We start from the raw sequence: 14,958 nt of genomic DNA on the forward strand, positions 1-14,958 counted from the left end.
CCCAAATCATAGGTTTCAGACATCACACACCTACGAAAGACTAAGAAATCTGGTTATGAAAAGTCAGAAATAGCAAATTACATATCCCAAATCATAGGTTTCAGACAACACTCACCTATGAATGGCTAAGAAACCTAGCTCAAAAAAGTCAAAAATAGCAAACTAGTCATCCCAAACTATATGTTTCAGACAACAAACACCTATGAAAGGCTAAGAAATCCAGCTCAGAAAGGTCAATAGTAGCAATCCACCCACCCCAAATCATAGGTTTCAGACACTACACACCTATGAAAGACTAAGAAATCCAACTCAGAAAAGCCAGAAATAGCAGCCCACACATCCCAAATCATAGGTTTCAGACACCACACACCTAAGAAAGACTATGAAATCTGGTTATGAAAAGTCGGAAATAGCAAATTACACATCCCAAACTATTGGTTTCAGACAACATTCACCTACGAAATACTAGAAAACCTTAGCTCAGAAAAGCCTGAAATAGCAAACTACACATCCCAAATCATAATGTTCTGACAACACATACCTATGAAAGGCTAAGAAACCTAGCTCAGAAAAGTCGAAAATAGCAAACTACACATCCCAAATCATAGGTTTCAGACACTACATACCTATGAAAAGACTAAGAAATACAACTCAGAAAAGCCCAAAATAGTAATTTACATATCCCAAATCATAGGTTTCAGACACCATTCACCTACGAAAGACTAGAAAACCATAGCTCAGAAAAGTCTGAAATAGCAAACTACACATCCCAAAACAAAATTTTCTCACAGCAAATACCCATGTAAGGCTAAGAAAACTAGCTCAGAAAAGTCGAAAATAGCAAACTATACATCCCAAATCATAGGTTTCAGACACTACACACCTATAAAAAGACTAAGAAATCCAACTCAGAAAAGCCCGAAATAGTAATTTACATATCCCAAATCATAAGTTTCAGACAGCATTCACCTACGAAATACTAAGAAACCTTAGCTCAGAAAAGTCTGAAATATCCAACTACTAATCCCACACTCGAAGTTTCAGACAACAAACACCTATGATTGACTAAGAATCCTAGCTCTGAAAAGTCCAAAAAGCAAACTACACCTCCCAAATCATAATTTTCTGAAAGGACACACATATGATAGGCTAAGAAATCTAGCTCAGAAAAGTCAAAAATAGCAAATTAACCATCCCAAATCATAGGTTTCAGTCAACACACACCTACGAATGGCTAAGAAATCCAGCTCAGAAAAGTCAAAAAAATAGCAACCCACACATCCCAAATCATAGGTTTCAGACACCACACACCTACGAAAGACTAAGAAATCCGGTTATGAAAAGTCGGAAATAGCAAATTACATATCCCAAATCATAGGTTTCAGACAACACTCACCTATGAACGGCTAAGAAACCTAGCTCAGAAAAGTCAAAAATAGCAAACTAGTCATCCCAAACTATAGGTTTCAGACAACAAACACCTATGAAAGGCTAAGAAATCCAGCTCAGAAAAGTCAAAAGTAGCAATCCACCCACCCCAAATCATAGGTTTCAGACAACACACACCTATGAAAGACTAAGAAATCCAGCTCAGAAAAGTCAAAAATAGCAAACTACATATCCCAAATCATCGGTTTCAGTCAACACACACCAACGAAAGACTAAGAAACCTAGCTCAGAAAAGTCAAAAATAGCAAACTACTCATCCCAAACTATTGGTTTCAGTCAACGTTCACCTACGAAATACTAGAAAACCTTAGCTCAGAAAAGCCTGAAATAGCAAACTATACACCCCAAATCATAATTTTCTGACAACGCATACCTGTGAAAGGCTAAGAACTCCAGCTCAGAAAAGTCGAAAATAGCAAACTACACATCCCAAATCATAGGTTTCAGACACCACACACCTATGAAAGACTAAGAAATCCAACTCAGAAAAGTCAAAAATAGCAAACTACATATCCCAAATCATAAGTTTCACTCAACACACACCAACGAAAGGCTAAGAAACCTAGCTCATAAAAGCCTGAAATAGCAAACTATTCATCCCAAACTATTGGTTTCAGACAACATTCACCTAGGAAATACTAGGAAACCTTAGCTCAGAAAAGCCTGAAGTAGCAAACTACACATCCCAAATCATAGGTTTCAGACAACACACATCAACGAAAGACGGGTGCTCGGGGAGAGCCTTTGAGGGTCTGTGGGTCCCTTGAGGGTCGGTGGTCCTTTGGGAGCTCGGGGGGACCTTTGGGGACCGGGGGATGGGCTTTGGGGGTCCGGGGATGGCATTTGGGGGTCGGGGGGGGCCTTGGGGGGCCTGGGGGGCACGTGAGGACCGATTGGTCCTTTGGGAGCCCGGTGGACCTTTGGGGGCCGGGGGAGGGCCTTTGGGGGTCCGGGGGAGGGCCTTTGGGGCAGTTGGGGGCCGGTGGAGGGCCTTTGGGACCCTGTTGGTCTTTTGGGAACTCGATGGACCTTTGGGGGGCCCGGGGATGGCCGTTGAGGGTCTGGGGTGGGCCTTTGGGGGCGCCGGTGGCCCTTTTGGAGCTTGGGGGACCTTTGAGTGTCCGGGGGGCAGTTGGGGGCCTGGGGGACATTTGGGGACCGGTGGAGGGCCTTTGGGAGCTTGGGGGGCCTTTGAGGACCGGGGGCTTCCTTCGGGGTTGGGGTAGGAGGATTGGAACCCTTTGGGGTTGGGTTAGAGGACCTCACAACACTGTTCAAATGAAACTTGTGTATTATAACGACCACAGAGTTTCACCTTTAAATTCTCTTCTAAAATCTCTTCAAAAATCTTCTTTTAAAATGTCTCTATCTGTTTCGCCGAAATAGTTCCATAACCTGTCTAAAACGGTTTCGCCCAAATAATCCCTAAACGCAAATTCAGCGTTTTACTTTGTTATTGGAATCTCTATGCTAAAGCTTTTCAAATTAATAGGAAACCTTCTCGCTCGCTAAATCAATTCATCGCTAAGATGTTTCTTGCCTAATTGTTTCCATGGCCTTTGGTTATTAATATCCTTTGGAGTTCGACCAGTAGAACTGTTCCCGAGGCAAAGACATTAATGACTTGGATCTATTCCTGGAGCAGTACCTGTCAGACATTACTAAACTTTGCCCGGAAACAATTTGATTAATGACTGACAGCAAAGTGAGAAAAATACTGTTTTTCCATTCTCACTGACAAAAACCATGAAACATACATAAATTGCTGTTGACATCCATGAAAGTGAGAAAGTTCCTGTTTTTCCATTCTCACTGACAAAAACCATAAAACCATCCATAAATGTGACAAAATTCATGGTTTTTCAAGTGAGAAAATTCCTGTTTTTTCATTCTCACTGAGAAAACCATAAACCACGTGGTTCTCGTCGGACCTCCTGACCCCTCTCTACTGTCGTCGTATAAACTTCAAAGTGGGCTGATTTCAAAGGGAACAAGCTTTTTTCACTTTGATATTGTTACTTTGACACCAGTTTTGATACTTTGATGAAGATTTGCTTTTTTTTAAAGTTTGATTTTGAAATAGGGAATTTTTAAAAACTTGAAACTTTTTTTAATCAAAAACGAGCAAAAATTAATTTAAAAAACTTTCCGAAAAATAAGTTTTTATAAGAAAAGTAAAAAGACATTTTAAAATTAGGCGCAGAAGATACAAATACCGGTTAAAATTCAAACTCAAAACGACCAGAAATTACTATTAACGAATAAATGAAACCCAAAATGAACAGAAATTAAATAAACAATCATAGGAAAAAACATGCAACAAGTAATAATATAAATGAATAAATAGATCTTAAAGCGAGTAATGCTTCGATTGAATATGAAAATCAAGCTTAAAACGAAAAAAAATATTTTGCTATTGAAGTATAAATGAAACTTGAAACGAACAGAAATTAAATGAACAATCAATACAATTAAACATACAATAGATATTAATGTAAATGAATAAATAAATTTTAAAACGAGTGAAACTTAAATTGAATATGCAAATCAAGCATGAAACGAACAAAAATCACTACAAACAAGAGCTTGGGCATCGCCTCCTTCTCTCACTGTAGAAGTCTAAAACCTACTGGCGCTTTACTGAAAATTAATGCGTCTTGAACAGTCTTTGAAAGCATACACAATATCAAATTGAATATTTGATATATATTGATATTAGTTGCTGAAAGATCCGTTAGTTCAAGAATTTATTTCAATCTAGTTTTATTTTTGTTTTCGATCCTGTAAGAACTGGAAAAGAAAATATTTGTAATATAATTCGTTTTCAGTAAAACGCAAATCACGCAGTAGGCTTTTGGTTTTTAGTTACACTTAAGGCAGGGGGCAGTATCCACACTCTTGTTTGTAGTGAAACTATATTCGTCTTGAAAAACTTTAGAAAGAACTAATAAATCAAACTGAATATATGATGTATAATGATATTAATTGCTGAAAGCTCATCAGTTCAAAATTTTACTATAATTTTAATGTTTATTTTCAATATTAAGTACAAAAGAAAATATTTGTAATATAATTGGTTTTAGTAAATTGCCAATGACGCAGTAGGTTTTAGATTTTTGCAGTGAGGGAAGGAGGCGATACCCACACACTTGTTTATTGTGATTTTTGTTCGTTTCAAGCTTGATTTGCATATTCAATTTAAGTTTCACTCGTTGTAACATTTATTTATTCATTGACATTAATGTCGTATGTTTGTTACATTAATATTGTAGGTCTGTTTGCATCGATCGTTTATTTAATTTTTGTTCATTTTAAGTTTCATTTTCACTTCAGTAGGAGAATATTTTTTTCGTTTTAAGCTTGATTTGCATATTCAATTAAAGTAATACTCACTTTGAGATATATTTATTCATTTATATATTTACTTGTTGTATGTTTTTTCCTATGATTGTTTATTTAATTTCTGTTCGTTTTGGGTTTCATTTATTCTTTAATAGTAATTTCTGGTCGTTTTGAGTTTAAATTTTAACAGGTATTTGTGTCTGCTGAGCTTACGTTTAAAATGGCCTTTACTTTTCTTCGAAAAACTTATTTTTCGGAAATTATTTTTTAATTAATAAATAATAAAACATTGGAGCCCATGGGCGCCCATAGTCTGAATTTTAGGGGGGGGGCTTACCTGGTCTAATTAGCACTTCCAGCGCTGCATAATTGAATCTCAAGACAAAATATCATAGGCAGCGTGATAGCGCTGCCTAAGTAAAGAGCGATGTGGGCACAATATACTGTTTCTTTTTAGACCAGGGCACTTCTTATAGAAACAAATGTCATAGGAACTTCAAAAGAGTTCGTGGAGGGCAACCAGTCCCCCTCCCCCACGTCAACCACTTCCCCAATCACATCCAATCAAAATTTTGAGATAGCCATTTTGTTCAGTTTAGTTTTAAGGTCCAGAAATTACGACTTTGAGAATGACAACCCCCCCTCCCCCACCACCGTCAGAGCAAGTGTTGTAAGTTATGCCCTGTGAGGATATAAGGTTTTTTTTATAGAAAGGGTGGTCGTATAAACCTCAGAAGGGGCTCATTTGATTGGTAATCAGAAGTTCTACTGGCCTTTTTAACAGTCAAAAGCGATTGGAGGACATCCAGCCCTCCCCCATACACCAATCATTTCCCCAAACACATTTAATCATAATTTTTTAGATAGCCAAGTTGTTCAATGTAGTTGAAATGTCCACTAATTATGTCTTTGAGGATAACTACCCCCCCCCCACCCCCCATATAGCCCTTAGGTCAAGGATTGTAAGTTACGCCCTGGGGGCTTATAAGGTTTTTATAGAAATGGTGGTCATATAAACTTCAAAGAGGGCCCATTTGATTGGTGATCAGAAGTTATTGTGCTCTTTTTAAGACTCAAAGTGATCAGAAGGAAAATAGACCACCCCACCCCCGCCCACATACACACACGTCGTATTTCCACAACCGCATCTGATAAAAATTTTAAGATGGCTATTTGTTGTCGTAGAAATATCGAAAAGGGCTCAGTCGGTTGGTAATTGAAAGAGCTAGTGCGTTTTTTAATATTCAAAAGGGATTGGAGGGCAACCCCCCCCCCCCCACGCCCATCATTTCCCCAAACACTTCCAGTCAAAATTTTGAGATAGTTATTTTGTTTGACGTAGTTTATAACTCCAGAAATTATGTCTTTGAGGATGAGAACCCCTCATAGTCCTCAGGGCAAGGGTTGTAAGGTATGCCCCGAGGGCATTTAAAATTTTTATGAAAACGGTGGTCGTATAAACTTCGGAGGGGGCTCATTAGATTGGAAATTGGAAGTTCGAGAGCCATTTTTAAGAGTCAAATTTATCGGAGGGCAGCTATACTCCCCCACGCCATATTTTCCCCAATGCATCCGATAGAAATTTTAAGATAGCCAATTGTTCAAAAATAGTCCAAAGATCTCATAAAACTGCCTTTGGGGTTGACACAAGTCCCCAAAGTATGGAGATAAGGGTTTTTAGTTATGCCCCGAGGGGATGTTACGTTCTTATGAAGAGGTGGTCTTGTGAACTTCAGAGGAGCCTCATTTGATTGGAAATGTATACTTCTAGTCCTATTTTAAGACTCAAGCGTGATGGAGAGAAAATAGGCCCCCCTCTCCCTGATATCCTCTTTTCCCCAAACATATTCGATCGAAATTGTGAGACAGCCATTTTGTAGCCAATAGTCCAAAGAGATTGTAACAATGTCTTCAGTAATCAAATATAAGAAATATTTAGGCAGACGTTGAACTAAATCAAAACAAACTATGACCATGTGAACTTTCAAAAAGGTGACAAAGCAATATCTCAAGAACAATTTATATTATTAAGTTAGACCTTTAAGAGTGAGTTGCGGGGGATTTTGAACTAGCCAGAAGGCACTTTGTGAATAGTTTTGGTACTACAACTACAGTTAATGTAACTAATGGCGCTTAGGGTGAAACGTCTAGGAATTGTTTAGGGGGCGTTTCAATTAAACGAAAAACGGTATACATGCAGGTTTTCAAAAAGGTATATAAGCAATATTATAGTCAGTGCCACTCTATAATAGCTAGAAATATCATTGAAACATTTGAAGAAGCAAACTTGATTCAAAATTAAAAGTTCTAGGGTCCTTTCTAAGAGTATAAAGAGATTAGAAGGCAATCAGCCCGTCTCTCAAGCCAATTTTTTTCCCAAACACATCTAGTCAAAATTTTGAGACAACTATTTTGTTCAGCATACTAGAACGGTCCAGCAACTATGTCTTTAGAGATATTGAGCATGTCAAACGCCCACAATTATGCCAAACTATTGATTCTTAAAGAAAAAAACCGAAAAGATGTAAAATATTATTTTTTCATGAAAATGACTTTGTCAATAAAAAACGAACAGAACTTAATCTAAAAAAACTTTTTCCACATAAAAAACTTTTCAAAGAAAACTAAAGAGCTCCATTAAGCCAAAAATGGGCAGAAATGAAGTCAAGTAATCATCCAAGCGTAAAACTACCACAAATCACTATCAATAAATAAATGAAACTAAAAATGAACAGAAATTAGAATAAATAGCCGAGTCAAACTCGAAACGAGCAAAAATTAACATTAGTAGGGCTTATAACCCCCATGCCTTCTCAAGATCAGAACATAATTGGCGCTTTACTGAAAACAAAATATGTTAAAATGTTTTCACTTTTTTTTAGTTAAATAAGTAAAAAAAAAATTTTTACTCACTTTTTTTACCCGTTTTTTATTTTAAGGAATAAATGTCAGTATAGGTAAATTAAACTGACAATCTATGGTCATTTTTTTTTTCATTAAAGCCTAAGTTATGTTCTGGTCTTGAGAAGGCATGGGGGTTGTCAGCCCTAGTAATGTTAATTTTTGCTCGTTTTGAGTTTGAATCGGCTATTTATTGTAATTTCTGTTCGTTTTGAGTTTCATTTAATTGTTGATAGTGATTTGTGGTAGTTTTACGCTTGAAAGAGTATTTGAATTTACTTCTGCCCATTTTTGGCTTAATAGAGCTCCTTACTTTTCTTTGAAAACTTATTCTGTGGATTTTTTTAAATTGATATAAATATATGACACCGTCATTCAGCCAGGGAGGGGGGCTGGCGCCCCCTTGCCCGTATGGCCTTTACTATAGGCAACGCTATAGGGTTGCCGCTGATGAGAACTGATTAGAACTTTTTTCTTTTCAAGAAGCTTAAGTTAAAGTAGCTGAAATTCCTCCAAGTGTTCTTAAGCCAATGCCACATCCAGTGGGGGGGGGGGTTACTAAAATACGTGTTTCCATAACTTCTATTCCCTTAAGATACAAACTTTCTAGAGTTAAAAATTTGACCTAGTTCATTAATTGAAATTAAAGAAGGTATGGAAATTAAATAAGGTAAATTCGTAAAGACGGTACGAAATTAAGATATGAAATTAAAATTTTGTGAATTTATAAAAACATTCTAGATTTTGTACATTTTAAAGAAAGGTGTTGTTTTTTTAAATGTGTAGTAATATTATTGATTGACTTCTACATAACACTTATGTGGACAAAAACATCATAATGCACAACTTGTTGACAATTCTTCTTCCCTTGACACTTTTATGCCACTCACGGGGTCATCAGAAAACCTGTTTTGTTAAATTTTGTCATAAATGCAAACTTGGAAAATATTTATTGTAGCTACCGAACAGTCTGCATCACACGAATAATATTTTTTCATCTTATTTCAGGTTTCATACTCAATGCGACTGACAGCTATAATGCAGCATTTTTTATGATGTCTGGCTGCTTGTTTTTAGCGTCTTTTCTTGTATTTACTGTTGAGCCATGGATCCTTAAGCATCAAAGACGTGACCAAAGCTAGCTTATTATTTTAATACTGCAATTAGGGGCGGGGGAATGAGTTAAACATCGGAGTGTTTTTCCTCAACAAAATTTTGTAATTTTTTGTGACGAAAGCTTTGTTTCCAAGTCCCTTAAAAAATCCCAAAACTGAAAAATTGAGGTTTCGAAGCTATAAAAAATTCAAACCGCGTCTGTTCGAAAATTTGCATTCCGAGGAAGAAAAAATATCTGTGTTGGACTCTGATGAAGTTTTTATAATTGATCTTTTATTTAAATATATACATTTTTTCTAAATGATAGAAGCTATTTCGACATTATAAGCCGATAGACTCGTTGTCTATTAATAAGCTAGTAGGCTACATGGGCGCCCATAAGCTGAATTCCAGGGGGGGGCAAAACTCATCTAATTGGCACTTTTAATGCTATATAATAGAAATCTCAGAACAAAAATAAAAAAATGAGGCATTCAGCCAGGGGGGGGGGCGGGTGGCCCCCCCCGGCCCGGCCCCCCATACGGGCGCCCAGGGTAGGCTAACAAGGTGGATCTCTTGCTACAAAATTTCGAAATTTGAATGCATATTCGAATAAATTCTAGACAGAGGAATATCGACAAGACATGCTGGAAATTAATGTTAAGAAGACTAAGTCGCTAAGGCTAAGAATAAGTGAAGGTGAAAAGGTGACCTTGGGTAACGAAAAGATCGATCAAGTGGACATCTTCACTTACCTTGGTAGTATTATAATAAATACGTTAGGAACTGCAAAGATGATAAAAGTAGAATAGCGATGGTTCAGGGTATTTTTTCACAGTTTGAAAAATTTGGAAGAATAGGAAGATAAGTCTGCGAACCAAGACTAGGATATCGGAAGCTACAATGATGACAATGGTCAAATATGGTTGTGAAGTATGGGTACTTCGAAAAACTGAGGCAGATTTAATAAATAATTTCATGACAAATTTTCTACGGATTGTTATGGGTAGCCGGCTGACTGGCCGTATTTCAAACAGTAGGCTGTGCGAAAAGTGTGATTCAATCCCACTTTCTAGCACTGTAATGAGAGAAAGGTTGTGACGACTACAGCACGTTCTGTGGATGAATGATGAAAGATTACAAAAAATTGTTCTTTTCTGCTAACTGTTTAGGACTAAACAGAAATCAGGTCGTCCACGGGTGGTCGTCCACGGGACAATTTTATTCTGAGAAGAGGTGACAAAACAGAAATTTTAACCTAGAATGGTTCTTTTTTTAAATATAACCTCTTCATAAAGAAAAAAAAATATCGGTTACTCATAATGTTCGAGCTGTATCGGAGGTATTCATTTCTACGTGTATTTGCTATACCGGAAGTTTTGAAATAGTAATAATTGCATTTGCCGCAGTATGTCCATTTTAAAATGAAACAAGTTAAATTCTTCAAGCGAGCACACACATAGGAGTTTGGGCTGACGTATCTAAAATTTAAAAGTAAATGTTTGAGATTACTCCTTTAATTTCTTATATAGTTCCAAATAATTTGCCAATTTTCTTCATTTCAATTGAATCGATCCTGCTACACTCCCATTTTATTATCTGCGTGCGCGACTTTGTAGTAGTAGTAATGATTTATTGTCAAACAATATAAGCAAAATTGCTCGGTAGCGTAATAAAATTGTCGCTGGCAGGGGCTTGCTACTAGTGGAAAAATAAACATAAATATAATGAATTTGATGTTGGTGGGTGAGATCGTATACCGTGGCACACGTACATAAATATATCTCACACCACAAAATTGCATAATGCCAAGATCCTGAAGTAAAATAATCGCAATTTTGGTAATAATCACCAATATTTAAATATAGAAATAAAAATCAATGTATAATTATCAATTTTATTCCCACTCAATCAATCTTTTCTAAGGCATATTTACCTAGCAGCCCCACATGTATTTCAAGCTTATAATAATCAATGCGTAATTTATTATCACTTGAGCTAAGTTTATTGCAAAAACTCTGCATCTCTCTATACAACTGAAAAAGCAGTCCTACTTGAAGTCTAGGCGAAGAACCTCAATATCTCCTGTTGACCGAGTGCCGTAGTAAGGAATATTTTACTTCTTACCGCATGTATCTTTAAAGTAATATAGAAGGCACCCGTTACAATACATATATATGTAAACTAGTTATAAAATCATGTAATCCAGCTTCCGGCATTATTTTAATTCATCTATATACTGACCTCATTGACTCCCTGTTCTCTATTCCACAAAATGATCTAATGGCGTCTGCAGTACACGTATTTGGTGAAGTATCGACATGAAAACATCAAGCAATGTAGACAAACATTCCAAAACGTACAGACTCATCATGGAAAAACACAATACATAAGGAAAAACATGGGCTATCTTATTAATAATCTTTAGTTTGTTATATTTATTGTTACATGCGGTTTGTACTTTTTTAATGTTTTGAAATCGGTTGAAAACCTAAACATCTTAAATATTCTCCTTTGATGAGAAACGAAACGTTGAAAGAAACGTTGCTTCTTTGTTTTATTAATTTTTGTAGTAGAATAGATAATAAGATTTGTCCATGGTGTACATGCCCGATGAGAAGACCCTGCGTGATAAGCTGTAAAATTTGAAATGTCAACCCACCGCCAATAAACTGCTATCTTTCATGGAATCTAGAAGGATATTTCATCTGAAGAAGAATTTACGGAACCAATCGTACTAAGCGATCTAAATATTCCAATTGAAGAGAATATTTGAAAGAGAATCATAGGCAGCGCTAGCGCTGCCTCGGTAAAGAACGATAAGTAAAGTAAAGGCACTTCGTATCGAAGGAGTTGTCGCAGAAACTTCGAAAAGGGCTCATAAATTGGAAATTGGAGTGGCTAGTGCCCTTTTTAACGATGTTGGCACAATGTACTATGTATTGTTTTTTTCCTTTAGAGCAGGGCACTTCATATGGAAGGGGTCATCGTAGAAACTTCAAAAGGGGCTCATTCGATTGGAAATTGAGAGTTTGAGTGCCATTTTTAATAGTCAAAAGTGATTGGAGGGCAACTAGCCCCCCTCCCCTCCACGCCCATCAGTCCCCCAAACACATCCAATCAAAATTTTGAGATAGCCATTTTTTCCAGCGTAGTTGATTTCCAGATAGAAAATTTGTTTTTGAGGAGGAGACCCCCCCCCCCCACAGCCCTCAGGGCAAGGGTTTTAAGTTATGCCCTGGGGCCATATAAGGTTCTTATAGAAGGCTTTGTCGTAGAAACTTCAAAACAGGCTCATTCGATTGCAAATTCGAAGGGCTAGTACCCTATTTAATAGTCGAAAGTGATTGGAGGGCAACTAGCCCCCCCACGCCCATCATTCCCCCAAACATATCCAATCAAAATTTTAGATAGCCATTTTATTCAACGTAGTTGAGAGTTTCGGAAATTAGGTCCTTAAGGATGACAACCCCTCCCCCCAGAGCCCTCAGGGTGAGGGTTGTAAGTTATGCCCTGGGGGCATATAAAGTTTTTATTGAAAGCGTTGTCGTAGAAACTTCAAAAGGGCTCATTCAATTGGAAATTGAAAGGGCTAGTGCCTTTTTTAATAGTTGAAAGTGATTTGATAGTGACTAACACCCCTCTCACGCCCACCATTTTCCAAAACACATCGTCAGAATATGCATTGTCAGTTTAATATACATATACTGATATTCAGTAACCAAATGTTAATATTATTTGATTTATTAAAATTATAAAAGTAAAAACATTTATATTTTTTCAGTAAGGTGCAAATTTTGTTCTGGCCTTGGGAAGGCATAGGGGTTTTGCGCCCAACTTATTTTAATTTCTGATCGTTTTGAGTTTGACTCTGTTGGTTATCGTAATTTCTGTTCCTTTTGGGCTTCATTTATTTATCGATGCTGAGTTTTGGTAGTTTCACGCTTGGTAGATTGTTTGATTTTATTTTTACTCATTTTTTGTTAAATGGAGCTCTTTACTTTTCTTTGAAAAACTTATTTTGTGGACAAAATCTTTTAAATTAATTAAGGTAAAAGTCTTAGGGAATGGTGAGGATGATGTTGAAGTAAATTTAAACACACTATGTATATGCTGGTTATCAAAGGGGTTTAACAACAACATCTTAGGAACGGCTCAGAGTATTAAGTTGAAACTTCTAGGGCAGTTTGAGATGAATTTCAAATTAAATAAAATAATACAATGCACATGCGAGTTACCAAAGGGGTGCATCAGCAATGTATCAGCAACACCATTGGGTATTAAACTAAAACTTTCAGGACAACTGATGTTACCCCCATGCTAACGTTTTTTCTGCTGCTACTGCTAATATTTAGCTAAATTAGAATAGTTTAAGTGCATCCAGGTTGTCAAAATGGCACAAGCGGGATATCTTAGGATTGGGATAGGGAATAAAATAGAAAATTTTGGGAAAGTTAATATCACTGCAAAATAAATCAAAAGGTACTGTGTGAATGAGGGTTGTCAAAAGGACGCGTCTGCCATATCTAATGTTCGGCTGAAGATATCAAGTTGAAACTTTCAGGGTTACTACTATTAATACTATGGCTATTGCCCTTTTTAATAGTCGAAAATAATCAGAGGATAACTAACACTGTTTCCACGCCCAGAATTTCCAAAAGCATAACTAATCAAAAGTTGTAGATAATAATTTTATTCAATGCAATTTACAGTTTAGAAAATTATGTTATTGAGTAGGACACTCCCCCCAAAGGTCTTCAGGGCAAGAGTTTTAAGTTATGTCCTGGGGGTATATATGGTTCATATGGAAGGAATGCTCGTATAAACGTCAGAGAGGGCTCATTTGATTGGTAATTGAAAGTTCTAGTTCATTTTTTAAGCGTCGAAAGATATTGGAGGGTAACCAGCCCCCCTTCACGTCTTTATTTCCCAAATGCACCCGATAAAAATTTTGAGATAGCTATTTTGTTAAAAATAGTTCAAAGATCATATAACAAAAACTTTGATGTCGACACAACCCCCCAGGGCCCGGGTGCAGGCGTTGTTAGTTTTGCCCTGGGGGCATATATGGTTCTCATGGAAGGGATGGTCGCATAAATTTCAAAGAAGGCTCATTTGATTGGAAATTGAAAGTTCTAGTTCAATTTTAAAGAGTCAAAAGAGATTGGAGGGAACCTAGCCCCCCTCCAAGTTCTTTTTTCTCAAACCCATCCGATAAGAACTTTGAAATAGCAATTTCTTTAAAAAAAAGTTCAAAGACCATATAACGGAATCTCCGGGGTCAACATACCCCCCAGGGCCCGAAGCCAGGCGTTGTAGGTTATGACCTGGGTGAATATATGGTTCTTATGGAATCGATGCTCGTAAAAAGTCAGAGAGGGCTAAATTGATTGGAAATTGTAAGTTATAGGCCTAGTTCATTTTTTGAGAGTCAAAACAGATTGGAGGGCAACTAGCCCCCCCCACGACCCTTTTTTCACAAATGCATCTGATAAAAATTGTAAATAGCCATTAAGTTAAAAATAGTTCAAAAGTCAGATAACAAAAACTCAGGTGTCGACACAACCCCCCAGGGTCTGGGGGCAGGTATTGTAAGTTATATCATGGGGCATATATGGTTCGTATGAAAGGGATACTTGTATAAACTTTAGAGAGGGCTCATTTGATTGGAGATTCGACCTTTTGTAAAATGGGCTAGAGTGTGCGCACTAGGAGTTGTTGTGACGTTGTGACCGACCCAAAAAAATTTGTCAGAATCATTACAGATCCGAATTACACATCGTTCACGATCTTACAATCCAATATGGTCCTATTACATAGACAAAAAAGATGTGTAAACTTAAATAAAAACATTGCCGCTGGTAGTGCCATATTAGAATCATAAAAAAACTCATGATGGAATTTTATTACAATGTGTGTAAGCTCCAATGCCCAGGGGAAGGGCAATTTAAAGTTAATTATGGAGAGACTGATTCACTCCTATCAGAGGCAACGCTGTAGCGTTGCCTATTGTAAAGGCCATACGGCTCCAATGTTTTATTATTATTTATTTATTTTTTATTTTTCCCATAGGCACTTCATATGGAAGGGGTCGTCGTAGAAGCTTCAAAAGGGGCTCATTCAATTGGAAATCGAGAGTTCTAGTGCCCTTTTTAATAGTCGAAAATGATT

The 14,958-nt window shown here is 37.0% G+C and overlaps 1 protein-coding gene across 1 annotated transcript in view; it reads left to right on the plus strand.

The window, feature by feature from the left end:
* Sln (monocarboxylic acid transporter silnoon) overlaps positions 1-9,103 on the plus strand; it is a 106,362-nt gene extending 97,259 nt beyond the window's left edge. Inside the window, exon 6 of the mRNA XM_089105586.1 lies at positions 8,701-9,103. Within this exon, the coding sequence (XP_088961712.1) occupies positions 8,701-8,834 (134 nt within the window). The 3' untranslated portion in view covers positions 8,835-9,103. The remainder of the gene's footprint in view (positions 1-8,700) is intronic.
* The last annotated feature ends 5,855 nt before the right edge of the window (positions 9,104-14,958 follow it).

This window comes from Artemia sp. Qi Xiang Cuo, chromosome 19, assembly GCF_049724085.1.
Source record: "Artemia sp. Qi Xiang Cuo chromosome 19, ASM4972408v1, whole genome shotgun sequence".
NCBI lineage: Eukaryota > Metazoa > Arthropoda > Branchiopoda > Anostraca > Artemiidae > Artemia > Artemia sp. Qi Xiang Cuo.